Here is a 15,342-nt window from a genome sequence, read left to right on the forward strand (position 1 = left end):
CCTAAGCAGTTTTGGAAATGATCCCAGCTGATTCTTGGTAAGGATAGCACTGGGTAGGTGGGAGTGGGAGGGCACGGGTGTGCGAGGGCGCTTGCGCTGTGGACACGAACAGCGTTGGTGCAGTTCACTGAGGGAATAGATGGCACCCAGCTGGCTAATTGGCAGGGCAGTTGAGTGGAGGTCATTAACAGACTTGCAAGCGAGGTGTTGTTACCCCTGTTGCAGATGACCAAGCTGAGGCTGCGGGGTGCAAGCACCTTGCTCACAGGCTGCTAGCTGATGCCACAAACTCTGCATATTTCACCACCTGCCAACCCTGCCCTGTGGGCGCCAGCTCTCTCTGAAGTGTGAGGGATGGAGGCAGCACCAAGCCCTCCAGCCCCCACCCCTGCTCCCTCTGCTCCCTTCTGTGTTGTCTTAGTTCCTCCAGGTTCCGGCCTAAGAGCTGCCTTGCAGAAAGGCGCCTCCCTCACATGAAACATTTTGTCCTGAATGGAGAAGCTGCCTCCAGCTGAGTGTCCAGGAAGTGAGCCATTGTTCACACAGCACGTTCTAAACATTTTCTGCCAGAAGGAAGCCCTTTCCCTCTAGTTTACCTTTAAAAAAAAAAAAAACAAAGAAACCTGGGTTTTGATTAACTTGTTTTTTAGGTAGAATTCTGTTTACTCTGGAACCAGATGAATGTGAATCCTGAATGGGAGCCCTTTCTGGTCTCTCTAAACTGAAAGGGAGTTGGGCTGTGTTCATCTGTAGTTTTACAAGGACTGCAGATGTTTCCCAGTATAAGCAAGGTTTGCATCTGGCCAAGTGGCTTGCAGGACAGAGTGAAAAGTAAATGACGATTAGGCTCAACCCTGTTTTCCTAAGGACTTAATTTGAGAAGGCTTCTTAGTACCTCCTGCTATGGCCCTGGGAAATGGCAGGGACTAAAATCTCCCAGCAACATGAGCAGACAGTCATTGCCTTTGGAGGAGGAACAGATCTCACCATCTGTGCTTACAGCAGCAAGAACCTTGTCTTCTAGGATGAGGTCCTTCATGGAATGAATGAATTATGTGAAGACCGTGTGTCTTTTAGGCAGGGCACAGTTTGCCCGAATTTGAGTCCTCATAAATTAACTGCTCATTAGAGCACCATCTGGAAACCAACAACTGCACTCAGATCTCCGTACAGTCTCAGATCTTCACAGCAGTCCTGTGTTGGTTTCTGTGTTTTGCCTTTGAGGAGACTGACGCTTAAAGAAGATAAGTCCAATCATTTGCCCATAACAATGATCCCCTGAATGAGGGACTTTTTCACACTTTATGAAAGAGCAAATTGAAAGTCAGCAAAGTTAAGTGACTTGTCCAAGTTTCTACAACTAATTAAGTAGCAGAACCAGAATTTGAGCTTGGGGTTGTTGTGGGGTTTTTTGGGTTTTCTTTATTTCTATTTTCTTTTTTAAGAGATAGGGTCTTGCTCTGTCACCCAGGCTGAAGTGCAGTGGTGTGGTCATCACTCACTGCAGACTCCAATTCCTGGGCTCAAGCGATCCTCCCACCTAAGCCTCCCAAGTAGGTGGGACTGCAGGCGCGCACAATCGTGCTTGGCTAATTTTTAAAATTTTCTGTAGAGACAGAGTCTCACTGTGTTGCCCAGGCTAAGCTCGAACTCCTGGGCTGAAGCGATCCTCCCATCTCAGCCTCCCAAAGTGCTGGGATTACAGGTGTGAGCCACCACTCCCAGCCAGGTTTTTTAATTCAGAAATCCTCATTCTTTCCACCCTTATACACTGCCTCTCCAGTGTTCTCAGTCCAATATATTTGAAATTCTACCCTGAGCTTTAATAGAACAGAAGCTAGGCTGAAACAAGCTGGACTCCATGAATCAGGCAGATAGTGAATTGGGCAATGGCCACACATTGTGAGCTGTGACTGTGGACGTTATTTTGGTTTTCTCTTTAAAGTGGGAAGAATGCTAGCTCCCCCTCAGGGTGGTTGTGAGGAAGAACGGGAACACCGGGGAACAGTCAGCTGATGTTCAGTGCAGTGAGGACCGCACTGAAAGAAGCCCGGAACCTAACAGCCCTGCAAGGCCGAGTTTCAACACTGGTGACCAGCACTGCTTTCCAAGGAGAGGGTCGGAGTGGGGGTGGGAGTACCTTGCTGTGAGTGCCTGAATTCAGTTTTCAGGAAAGATGAATAAGCTTTCAACACAATCTACACACCTACACTACTACAAAATACCACATAACAGTATTTTGAGGGTGTATTTGGTTTCCTAATATAATTGATTTCAGGCAGTAGAGCATATAAACATACTCTGCTAGCTAAGTATTCTAACATGCTGCTTACCATGCTAGAGTAACTGGCTGACGTGGGGATCAATTTCTTTTGAGTCTGATTAATACGAGCCAGTGTCCCAGTGTCTCCTCGTCCTTGGGAACACCGATAATGGAGTTGATGAGTCTGTTGGGCTGGAGTTGGCCTGGGCTCCAGAGCAGAAAAAGCCAGACCATGCACAGAAGCTGTGCTGAGAGCCCTCCACCCAGAGAGCTTGTGACAGGGAGTGGCAGGGAAGTCAGCTGTCCCACACTCCTTTCTCTGTTTCCTTGGCCTATTGGGCATGTCTTTGCTTATTAGCATGTTGAGCAGAGTTCCTGACAAGTGAAACTCAAACCAGTATGGATCTTAAACAATTTGTTATTCTCTAAAAGATTTGATCCTGAGATTTTTTTCCAGCATTTGATTCTGGGAATTTTCAAAGTACAGAAAACCTAGAACACATGAGCAGTGATTGCTTGTGTATCCGTGACATAGGGCCTACGTTCTGTAGTTAGCATTTTGCTGCACGGGCTGCGTCCCTGTATTCATCTGTCCACCCTCAGTCCACTCAGCAATCCGTGTTATATTTTGATGCATTTCAAAGTTAAGTTGCAGGCGTCAGTATATTTTATTCCCAAACACTTCAGTGTATGTATGTATCATTAACTAGAGTTTAATATTTGTATATAGGTTTTTGGGGAGAAGGAAGGTAAAATTTATACAAAGTGAAATGCATAAATCTTAAGTCTGCCATTCCATGAGTTTTGACAAATACATGTATCTGTGTAACCCAAATTCCCAAGATATAGAATGTTACCATCATCCCAGAAAGTTCTCTCATGCCCTTCTTCATCAGTCCTCACCCAGCCCCCTGCCCTGGTACCCTCTCTTCTGGTATTTTTCCACTATAGTTTAGTTTTGCCTGTTCTAGAACTTCATATAAATGGAATCAATGCAGTATGTGCTCTTTTTGTGTAAGTCTTATCTGAAAGATTTCAACTAGTGCCTTAAAATGAAGTTTGGGGCCTTAATCAACTTCATTTATCCATCTTCTTCCTATTTTATTATACAAGTTCAGAGGTAATTAGGAGTGGCAAATTACAGGAAATCTCAAGGCAACTAATGGATCCTGATAATGTATTTGTATTAAGTATATATAATTTTTTCTTTGCATCTTAAGCATATATAATTCGATGCTCAAAATTCTGCATCTGACTACCGTGCTATTACAGGACAGGTATTCCCCTGTAGAATCTGAGGAGCTGATGGCTGTAGGACCCCTTTCCCTGGCCACACTGCTGAGGAAATTGATTCTCACTTTGAGTTTAGGGCCTGTTCTTTGGGCTGCTTTTATCCCTAGCCAGCCTACCAGTGCAGCGCACTGTAATGCAGTTCACATTGTGAAAGAACTAGACCAAGGGAAGGCTACTTGAAGGTTGGTGGTGGTGCAAGAAGGACCAAAGACAGGTTGCCCAGTGTTTCAGATAACTGCAGCCTTTCTGAGGTTTCGGTGCCTGCCGCCTCCCATGCCTTCCTCTCCTTGAAGGAAAATAGGTTGCATACATTGGACTAGAACCCAGATACATAATCCTCATTAATCTTTGAGATTCTTGTCCCACTTATTAAAGCCAGTACTTGACGCATAACCCAGAGTTATGTGGCAAGCAATAATAAAGTTAATTGGAATCTAGGTCTCCCAACTTTTTTCTTCTTTCAGCAGTTTCTTGGGGCTTTGAGTAAAAGACCGCCTTTATACTAGGCTGCTCCGGTATGAGAAGGTCATTCAGCAAGTTCTGTTTCCATGCATTTCCTTTTTGCCCTGCTCACGTCATGTCTGCATATTGCCTTTCTGTCAAGTTGCAGGTTTGGGGCTTAAGTCCCGACCTTTGGGTCAGGAAAAGGGCTAGCTAGTAACGTTGTGGGTGTCAGGTGTTTTGGCGATGAAGACACAGTGTCACGGAGAGATGTAGGGGAGACAAAAATGAGAAGGGCCGAGGGGAGCTAGAGACTTAGACTGCAGAAGACGGGCATCCTCGCTTTCCTCTCTTCACCAGTCTAGCCTGGGGCAACACAAAGGACCGGGTTTAATCAGCGCCTTTGTCAGTAAAGAAGGACAAAGCACATTTCAAACAAAACAGTTCTGTTGTCTTTTAGCCCAGTAAGAAAAGGGGGATTGAGAAGGAAGGTGACAAATGTGAAGGGACTGGGGGGACAGCAGTAAACATGGTAACATCCGAGTGCCCCTGTGAGGAGGCAGCGTGAGCAGAGACTAACAGCCTGCTCTGTGGAAAGAAGTTCCTCCCTGTTGGCGGAGCTTGCCATGTCTGCTGTGCCTTGGGAAGGACAGCCGAGCTTTGGCAGATAGATTATTCACTCCCCCGCCAACCCCCCGTCCTGCCTCCCTTCTCTAAACACAGTTGACAAGGTTAGAAAATCAGGACAAATAATTTACTTCAATCCGTCTTTGTCTTTTCTGAGGCCTTGTGCAATTCAGTCTGGGAGGAGAAGGAAAAAAATTACCCAGACCCTGGTCGGTGACCCTTTTTCAGATGTGGAATCAAAGCCCACTCTAGGCTGAGAGCCTGTCTGCCGCTGAGAGGCAGAGGACAGAGATGGTGATGAATTCTTATGTGGTTTCTGGGCCTGCAAGTGCAGCTGTCAGCAGTCTTTAGGGTTCCCAGCACAGCTCAAGGAACCAGTTTTGACGTCAGCAGTCACCTGATGGGAAGGCGCTGAGCATCTGGTGAGGCTGAGGGGGTGAAGTCTCAGTTTCTCAGCCCCGTGCTCTGGGAGTGGGGAGCTCTGTCGGAGCAAGGCCGCCCAGCCTGAGGAGAGGATCTGCCACTTAGTGCTCCTGCAGCAGGAAGCAGGCTGAGCTGCCGATGGCACTTACCAAAAGTGAAGACAGTGCCATTAGCGGGCAGTGCCCATGGGATAGAGCTTCAGTTTCCCCACTGAAAAACAGGGTAACATGTTTGGCAATCAGCTGAGCCTCTGCAGGGTTGCTTAGAGAAGGGGCCAGCTGGTAGTTGTTGAATGTGTCGACTTAAGTAAAGTCTTAGGCCCCCCCAGCTAACTGAATGGACCTCCTCTTGGCCAAGGGGACCCCAGAAATACCCTAAAGCTGAGTTGCTGGCCGTGAGAAGAGAAATCAGACATGTCTTGTCATGCCCCCATGCCTTCTTGGAGATACCCTGTGTAACTCATTAGCAGACCTAAGGCTGTTACAAGACAAAGCTTAAACCATACCTGCAGGTCGTCAGTTTACTGAACAGATCACTTCAGTCTGGGTATATGTCAGGCAGCTTGTCTCTGATTAACAGATTTCTTTATCTTAATTTAAAACATTCCAAGCCTTTAGACAAAGCTTCATTTCTTTAACCACTCACAAATCAAAGAATCTTTAAACCCACCATAACCTGTAATCCCTTGCTTTGAGATATCCCGCCTTTTTGGACTAAACCAATGTACACCTTCCATGTATTGATTTATGACTTTACATGGAATTCCTGTCTCCCCAAAATGTATAAACCAAACTATAACCCAACTACTGCAAGACCACTTGCTCAAGGCTTCTTGGGCATGGCTCTATGGCCCATGGTCACACATATTTGGCTCAGAATAAACCTCTTTACATTATTTTGGAGTTCGGGTTCTTGTCCGTTGAGAAGTGTGAAGTGCTTTGAGGGAGCAACAGCTCTGTGCCAACAGCCCACGGAGGTTGGAGAAGGATGAAAATGAGGAGGGAAGGAGACCTAGAGAATCCACACTGGTGCAGAAGTAGTGAAAGCATTGGCTGTCCTTCCCTTTCCCTCTGTTAGTGTGAGAGTGACTAGTGTATTCATGACTGGCCCAGCATAGGCATTTAATAGATGGTAGCTGTTACTGTTTGTCACCCAAATCCCTCCAGTGTGCCAGCTCTGTACAAAGCACTGGCTGGGATCTAAAAGAAAGACAATGTGAAACAGGGTCCTTACCTGTAATGGTTCTATAGTGTCTCTGGGACACACGATAAAACAGTTAATCAGGGAAGTAACAGTGCCAAGCACAGTGTGTTTCTGGACCACTAAGGTAATAAGTATCGGGAGTGAAGGAGGAGAGGTAGATGGTGTCTCCTGTGGGACAGGCCCAAGGAGACTGCTGTCTGTTTTCCAACTGATGTGGAAATCCTAGGGCACAGACAGCTCCCCAGGCAGCAGAAAGGGGATAGAGGCCTCCTGAGTAGCTGGGATCACAGGTGTGCACCGCGACGCCCGGCTAATTTTTCTGTTTTTATAGAGACAGGGTCTCGCTCTTGCTCAGGCTGGTCTCAAACTCCTGAGCTCAAGTGATCCTCCCGCCTCAGGAATGTTCATTGTCAGGGGCCAACTCAGTTGTTGGAGGATTGCAGAAGCAGCGCCTCTCGTGGTCCCATTCACACCAAAGGAAAGTAGGAAGAAGGTGATTCCTTTCCCATCCTCTTCCACATGGGACACCAAATGAGAGCCCTAAACACAACCTTTGCTTCTAATCTGTACCACCTCCTGGAAGGGAAGTTTCCCACGGGCCTTGGAGCCAAGTTGCACAGAAACTAGTGGTCCCTCTGCAGACTGCCTATGCCTAGCACGCTTTCTGGCACACAGAAAACCCATCAACACTTGGAGCAGGACTTCTTCCTCCTCTCTCGACTCCTCGTCTTCATTGAGAAGACTGGTGTCGTCTGCGTGGCTCAGCAGCCTGGCCATAGAGCAGGGAGGCCTCTCCATATGCAGAACCCTACCTCCTTTGCCAGCCCATGGGCAGTCAGGGTCCTGTGGTCTAAAAAGCAGATGTCAAATGGCCCGAGCAGAAGTATCTCTAGAGTCTGTTTTTGTTTTTGTTTTCAGCCATATGGGGAATGTGTTTTATACAGCCTGGGGTAGGGGAATCCAAAGAGACACATCCTGAATACTTTGTGAAAATGGAACATTTCCAAGCCTTTTTTGAATATAGGAATCCATTATGGTGATAACTTTCAAGTCCTGACCTCAGATTCTCTGTCAGTTCATAAAAAGTGTACTATTAAAGCATGACCATTTTCCATTTCTCTCTAAAAGCGTCAGAGAACACTAAACTATGCCCTTCTGTTACACTCCACCTGCCTCTGTCTTCCCCTGAAATGCAGAATGTTTCTGGGAAAGCAGCCTAGTCAGATTGTTTTTTAACTCAAGCCTAAACGGTTAAACTGTACCAAGTGTGTAGATCAGAATGATACCTGCTGTGTCTGACCGCTCTTCTTTGTCTAGACTGAAATGATCAGATTTCCTCCCTGCTGGTCCTGGGCCAGGAGGGTGAGGCCTGGCGGGAAGAGCTCTAGCTCCTCCCATCTCCACAGCCCCAGGCAGCTCTACCTGGGTGCTGGGGTGGGACCTGCCAGTCAGTGCCCAAATAGGACCTCTTCACTGCCACTTTTCTCCTGTTCCTGACCTTCCAGCAAGGCAGGTTCCAATTGCTAAGGAAGGGGTTCTGGCTTACAAGCTGTCAACAAACTGCCGATTACCCTGAGCTCACTGTGGGCTAGAACGTCTCAACCCGGTTTAACTATGGCAGTTCACAGAGCAGTAAAACACACTTCCTGGTTGGGGTGCGGTTGTTCTGAGCACGTCCATTAGCATTTCCCAGCTGTTCCCATACCTGCCCACTGCGGAAACCTGGGCTTCTGCTGACCAACAGGAGGGTGACTCCCGGGGCAGACAAGCAGGAAGGAGTGGAGCAGAGAGGCAGCAGCGGTGTTGCCCTGCTCACTCTGATTTCAAAAGGCCCTTTGGCAAAATTTCACAAATTGCACAGCCAGGGGATGTTGATTGGACCATCCAGCTGGGGAATGGGTGTCAGGTGATTATGATGATAACGAGATATATAATGCAGATGACTTGACTTTATTTCAAAGGATACCTTAGAGTCTCTCCTCCATGTCAGCCCTTTCCACTTTGGCACTCTGCATGGCCTTGGAGAACAGCTTTTTCATTGCCGGCCCTAAATAAGTAGACACTACACTTTCATTCATTCATTCATTAAGTCGCCTGTTTACCATGAGCCATGTCCAGAAAGTGGAATGGTGGTAAATCATGCTTGTGGGGGTGATTCTCCCACTACATGTGGATAGAATAGATCTAGAAGAATGCGTGAGAAACTGGTTACACTGGTTTCCTCCAGAGAAAAGAACTAGGCAACTGGGAGAAGAGTAAGAGAGACTTTTCTCTGAATAACCTTTTGTATCTTTTGAATTTTGAATCATGTAGATGTATTACTTGTCAAAAAATAAATGTAAATAAAAATATTTTTAAAACTTTAAAAATAGATCTTACTAGGCTGGAGCATTCAGAGGACAGCAGAGAAGCGGAAAGCAAACTAACCTTTTATTGAGCATCTGCCATGAGCTAGGCCTTCGGCTAGATGCTTTATATACGTGCTGTCTTTAATCCACACTACCCTATATGAGAGGCAGTGTATCCATCCCTATTTTTGTGCATTTGAAACGGAGGCTTTGTGAGGGCGAGGGTACTCGCCTGTCTGTGTGGGCCAATCCCTCTTGTACCATGCTGTTTGCTGAAGGAGGCAGCAGTTGAACAGGGTGGATGCATGGAGGGAGGGGAGGGGCAGTGCGACCCTGCTCTGGTGCTGCCCACCCCCTGCTTCCGATGCCTGTCCCTGGGCTGCCAGGGCCACTGAGTAGAGACCCACCCACAGTTTGCCCCACAGTCAGAGTTGTGTTTCTCTGGGACATAGCAGGCAGTCAGATGCCAGCCTGAGGCAGCAGTCATTTCTGTGGCTAGAGGAAGATACTTCCCTTAGCTGCCGGCTGCAGAGGGGAGAGGCGGTGCTTGCTCTGTGCTCTTTGCTGGGTGTCAGATGTGCAGCTTTGCCAGCTGAAGGCTGGCTGGAGAATTGTTTTTCTGATTGTCAAACCTCGGCTCCTTACTTGCACTTAGAGGAAACAGCATCCAAGCCCTGGTACAAAAGGTCCTCTTTTCATTTCTTTGGAAAAAAAGCAGTGAATGAGCTCATTATCGCTGCAACCCAAAAAGGAGGAGGCGGGGAGGGAGAGAAGGCGGCCCCTCCTCACTGCCTGGGCCTGCCCCTGGCCAGGTTTCCTGGAGTGGGGGGCTTGGCTTTGGCCCAGAGTGAGTGACCAAAGCCAGGTGGCTGGGACAGGTGGTCCATACAGGGGGCAAAATGCTGGAGGCATTTGGATGCTTGGAGACCAGCTCTCTCTGCTGTGGGCCAGAGGGAGGGCAAATGTCTCTGCCCCTTTTGTCCCCTGATTGCAGGGCTCCATCCAGGACTGCTGGCCTCTAGGGAGCAAAAAGTCTTCATTCAGGGTCATGTGCCTGCATCACCTTGGCTCCCAAGAGGTTCCTGTGTGTAGGTGCACTGCTTGTCTCAGCTCTCGAAATTGCCCTCACATGCAGCATCAGGCGTCTGTTGGTGCCTATGATTTGCCAGGTCCTGCTCTAGGCACTTAGGGCATAGCATGGAACAAAGCTGGCGAGAAGTCTCTGTTCTCGTGGCATTTAGATTTTGGTGTGGCCGGTGACATGGGCCAGGCTGGCCTGCTGCTGTACCCTCTCCCCACTCTCTGCTGGGTCTTGGAGAAGCAGATCTTGGGGGAGTGACATAGAAATGGCTTCAAAGAGCGGCTCTTTGGCATTTCTAGCTGCTAAGCCCCGACTGTCACCATCTCCCTCCCGGATCTCACTCCTTCAGCTCCCTGGGCTGGGGCCAGAGAAGGGTTTTTCTAGATCTGAACAGCAGGGCATCCTGATACCCTACAGGTTGGTGCACACCTGGGAATCTTCTGAAGGAGACCTGGAGGTCAGCCTCAGTGGCACTCATGGCGATCTGGCAATGTTTACCTCAAGCCTGACTGCCTGTCCTCTTTGTTCCTTTCTTCCATTTCAGATTGAGAAAATCATGAGTTCTATTGGAGAAGGGATTGACTTTTCTCAGGAACAGCAGAAGATCTCAGGTACTGTACCAAGCAGCTGTTTCCCGAGGAACACAGCCCTCGGGCTGCTTTCTGGCTCGGTTTCCGAGAGGGTGGGAGCGGTTATGGCGTCCTGCTCTCACCATTGAGAATCTCGTAAATCTAGATGGGCCACCTTGCTGTTACTTGTAGAGCCATGACTCCTTTTACATATTGAGGGGGAAGTATACAAACCGAATTTTAGGCTGCCTATTAGGAAAATTTTTTAAATGAACAATTGCCATTTATTCATTATTTTTATAAACGTAGGCTTTCTCAGATTGGCTTAAATTGGAGTGCACCTCCACGGTGGTCCCCCCAGCTTCTGAGGTGGCTCTGGCACTCACTCTTCATGAGAACGTGGCTCTTGCTGGCCTGACGCTCGGCAGTGGCAGAGCACTGGGTTCGAGCTGTGGCCTCACACTTCCAGCTCACGTCCAGCCACTCTGCCCTTCTCTCCTTGTGTCTGTTTCTCCTCAACTTGGTCGCTTACCCTTGTACTCTCTCTCACTGCTCCTTTGCTCGTTCTTTTCATTCTAAGCCCTAGGAGTGAGGTCTGCCTCTAAAACAGGGAACAGGGAGGCCATCTGAGCTGTTTTACCTGAGAATAGGATCGCACTGTGTTACGTTCTCAGGCAAAGAGATGTTCTTAGGGCGTCTCTCAGAGCAGCTCTTACACCCCTTCCCCCGGGCTACTGAAGGCAGTGCTGGCATCCAGGCTAAAGGCAGCCCAGAGGGAACCTGACATTTCTCCTCACAGTGAAAACGCCTCTCTGCGCCGAAGGGGAGGAACTCCTTGCTCATTGGGAGGCTTCATCCAGGACTGACCTATCAGCCCCGAGTGGCACCTCTAGTTCCTCCGTGGGCTTCTATGGCGCTGGCAGGAAGTCTGATGGGTGGGCTTGAGTGTGCACATCAGGGAGAGAGGAGCTACTGAGGCCATGGTGGGCTTAGTGGGGAGCCTGGGCTCTGGAGCCTCACAACCCTCCATTCACACCCTGGCTCTAGATACGTACATGTCTCTGACCAACCCCCCGACCCCCCAGTTCTCCATCCACAACGTTTGGATAATAGTACCAACCTCATAAGTTTGTTGTGAATGAGTAATATATTCAAATATTTGAGCTAAAGAGGTGCTCAATAAATAGTAGCTAAGCTCACTTTTGCCCATGAAGTCATTACTTACTCGTATCGAGAAACCTAGAGAGCAGGGGCTTCTGCTCCATGGCTCTCTCCCCCCACTGGTTTTCAGTCTTGGCTCCTGGAGCCACTGCCCCTCCAGCAGCGTATTTCCCTGGTTCTAGCAGAGCGGGCTGAGCTGGGTTTGGTCCATCCCTGTCAGTCTTGGATTGTGGGGAAGTCTGCAGAGGAGACTCTTCTGGCTAAGAGTTTGTGGATCTGTTTCCAGGCAGCTGCTTAGACTCAGTCGAGTGATCTCACACTCTGTTGCAGTTTGCAGGCTTTTTTCCAAGGGCCAAGTGCTTTTTGGGAGTAGATGCTCAGGACTAAGACAAACACGGTTGCCATTTTCAAAGCTGAGCTTTGGGGACAGTCGGGGATGGGATCAATGGCAATCAGTTCAATTGAGGCCATGTTCTGCTTTCCTGTCCCCCTCTATGTCCACAGAGCAGGAGCCAACATCACTTGCATATGCTTGAGAGCTTTGAGTCAGAAGCAGGCCATTCCATCTTGGATTTGGTAAATCAAGACATGTGGCAGCACCTCGGGAAGAGCCCTTCTCCTTGGAAGTGTTAACAATGAGCTCTTCCCTTGCCACTGTGGCCCCACCCCCCAGGTTTTGCCCCCCATGAGCCCGTGTGAGTGGCGAGAGGCAGTCTGTCTATACCCCTGGGTTTCTAGACCCCAACACACAGTATTCATTTTGTTGAACCATCCACCATACCTCAGCTTAGGAAAGTCAAGAGTGGGCACATGCAGGGGCCACCTAAACGGAATCTGCATCCTCCATGCTGCAGAGCCCCAGCCCGTGGCGTCTGTACCACTGCCAGGCCGCGAAGCACGGAGAGGGTGGACTCAGACCTGCCAGTGAATCTGTCTGATGGGCCGGAGGGGGGCTTTCCCCAGGACCTCAGTGAACACCATCTTCAGCTCAGACCAAAATAGAATCACTGTATATTTTGATTGCTCAATATCGGGGTTCAGATTGTCCCTGGATTTCAGAATTGGGGAGAAAAGACCTGGGCTCTGGGATTGGCAGCCCCCTCCAGCAGGCCCTGCTGCACCAAGCCTGAGCTTGTCAGCACGACTGGTTTTCAGAGGGTCCCCACCAAAAGGCCAGACCACAGCATTGGAGTCCTAGTCCTGTCTGGGGGCCATGGGCTCCTGGGCTGCCAGCCCTGGATCTAGCTACCTAAATCCCCAACAGATGTGTTTTACAGCCAACTCACCCTTCGGCCACCTCCCACTCTCAGCAGTCCAGGGAGGTGAGCCTTCCCCCCTGGCCAGGCCACTTTGGCTCCTTTCAGCAAAGGCAGGCTCTGTCAAGCAGACGAGAACTTGCTTGGCTTTCTTTGCTGAAGCCAGCTCATTTTAGGTGTTGACCAGCTGTGAAATGCAAGATCCTCCTGGGGCTTGATCTCCCTGTACACAGAGCCCTCTCTGCCAGTGCCCGTCTGGAGCCTGGTGGGGTGCAGGTATCTCCCAGCAAATTGAGAGGGTGACGTGTGTTTCCTGGATTTTTGTCTCTGTACACACGTTACCTTTATAGTCCCTGTGCAGCTGTACTTGGGATTTTGTCCTAGTCACCCCTGTCCTTGGCTGTTGATCCTCCAGATGCGGGCTCTGGGCATGGTGCTCCCCGCCCCAGGCTCTAACAGGCCCAAAGAGAAATCTGTCCCAGGTCTTTTGGTCTGCCCGCCTATCGGGTGTAGCAGCCTCATTTCATTGCCTGTTTTTGTGATGGAGAAGCATGATGGTTCCTGAAGTGGTGAGTGGAGGGGTCACTTACCTGTGTGGGCTGCACCCTCTCTCCCTTCTCCTGGCTGTCCTAGAAACTGTTGGTCACAGCCATAGGGGTGCTCCCTCTCTATTCTTCCTGATAAGCTGTTTCCAGGCCCTTGAGCTGGAGGTAAAGTTTCACATCTCTACCTTTCGTATGCATTTGTATCAGCCAACATCAGATATTGGGAAATCTGTCATTTAGCTCTGATGCTACAGCTGCTGTCTCCTTCTCCCTCAGCGGCAAGAGCAGCAGCAGCTTCTGCTCTGATGTGATGTCCGATCCCTGATGTATTTTTCTGAGCTTGGAAGGGGGGAGGATGGGGAGGGGAGGAAGGGGAGGGCCAGACTTGAGAGTGAGCAAGGACTGTAGAGCCGGCAGCAGGCAGCGTGGAGCCCAGAAGCCTTTAGACAAAGCACTCTGCTGCAGCTCTGTGAGCGCACACATCCACCGGCGGCAGGGAGGATCACAGCTGCCCGGCTGGGGGATCGTGAGCAGGAATGAATCAGCAGCCAGGAACACTTGACTTCATGGGCGCACAGGAGCCTGCCTCTTAGGTTCCTGGAGCAGACTTTCCCATTCAAGGGCAGGGGAGCGCGTGTATCGCCCAGACTCGGCATCTTGGAGCTCTGCTGCAGCGTGCGTCCGGAAGGCCACCCAGGTCCCTGACCACCGTCTGTGCTGCAGAGGAGAGGGGTGGAGGCTGGCACATTTGGGCACCAGGGTCTCTTAGATAAACGAGTAAGTTGGCATTGTCCAGCTCTGAGGGGCAGGCGGTACCTGGGAACGGCAGAATGACTCTCACCGTGTCAAGAGTTCGCTGGAGGTGATGTTTTTATAGTTGCTTCTTCTTTTTTTTTCCTTTGTACTTCTCTTTCCTGCCTTTCTCTTTTTTCCTTCTTTTTTCTGTTCTTGCCCATGAGAACTGGCTAAGTAGGTGGGGTTTAAGGCATTCAGTTTAGAACCTCCAAGGTCTGCCAGGAAGAGCTGAACTTTTGTCCTCCCTGCACCACCACGATCCCTGTCCCGACCGAGGAGCATAGCAGATGATTGTCCCCCCTTCCCCACTCATCCTGAGAGGAGAACACTGAGACCTGGAGACCTGGGAAGACTGTTGCTGTCTTTGTCCCTCAGCCAAGGAGCACAGCGCTGAATGTGAACAGACTCAAGCTTCCATGGCTCATCTGACAGGAGAGCACTTCCTTTCTCTGTGGTATCTGGCTGGATTTTGTCTTCTTTAGCCAAGAACTGAATTTGCCTGCCTGCTTCCCCCCTAAGGAGGCAGGCAGGTCACAGGGACGGCCACTATCGGAAGAGGAAAATGAACGCCCAGCCCCCGAACACCAGCCCAGCCTGGGAAGGCAGCACTTCCAACAGCACGCCGGCCCCGGAGACGCCCTGCTCGCTGACCGCCACTGTCTAGCCGTGACTGGGCTCCTGGCCCGCTGGCCACGCAGCCCGGCGGAATGCGATACTGCTGCCCCAGCAGAGCCACACCTGAGCCCGACCCCCGAGCTCTGGCCCATGCTCCCCACTTCGTTCCTTGCTGTCTTGAGCCTCTGAGCACAAAGGGCCCGTGGCCATGGTTTGCTTATTCCGGGACTGCTGGGGGAAAACAAGTAAAAGTCTCTTTTCTCCCCTGCCGTGTTCTGTGCTGCTTGTGTTGCATGTGCTAGGGCCCCGTGAACAGCCGCCGCTGCTTCCCTCCCGGAGTCCTCGGTGTGTGCCTGTGTCCCTCAGCTGCATGGAGATGCGTGCCCTCTCCTGACTGGTGTATGCTGCAAGGTCGCAGAGCTGCCCCTCAGCACGGCCCCGCAGGGGCTCCCAACGCTGCATGGATGAGGAGCGGCGGGCTGGCAGGCACTTAGGCACTCCCCCGGCCCCTAGCGCCTGTGGGAACAGACTTTCTGAAATGCCTCAGTGTGAACGCTGATGAGGAGTTGACCCAGAGACTGGCGGGGGTTGGCTTCCCCCCGACCTGTGGGCAGAGATCGTGCATGTGCCACCGCGGCCCTGGAGCAGCTCCGACCAAGGGGGTGTGAGTGGGCGGCAGCCACCCGCGGCTGGGCCGGGAGTGGACAGCACCAGGCAGTCCT

General features: G+C 50.4%; 1 protein-coding gene across 1 annotated transcript in view; it reads left to right on the forward strand.

Moving 5' to 3' along the window:
- Window positions 1-15,342, forward strand: part of ANKS1A (ankyrin repeat and sterile alpha motif domain containing 1A) — a 181,682-nt gene that overhangs the window by 139,307 nt on the left and 27,033 nt on the right. Inside the window, exon 13 of the mRNA XM_012646626.1 lies at window positions 10,224-10,290. Coding sequence (XP_012502080.1) covers window positions 10,224-10,290 — 67 coding nt within the window. The remainder of the gene's footprint in view (window positions 1-10,223; window positions 10,291-15,342) is intronic.

The sequence above is a fragment of the Propithecus coquereli genome, unplaced genomic scaffold (assembly GCF_000956105.1).
Source record: "Propithecus coquereli isolate 6110/MARCELLA unplaced genomic scaffold, Pcoq_1.0 Scaffold248, whole genome shotgun sequence".
Lineage (NCBI taxonomy): Eukaryota > Metazoa > Chordata > Mammalia > Primates > Indriidae > Propithecus > Propithecus coquereli.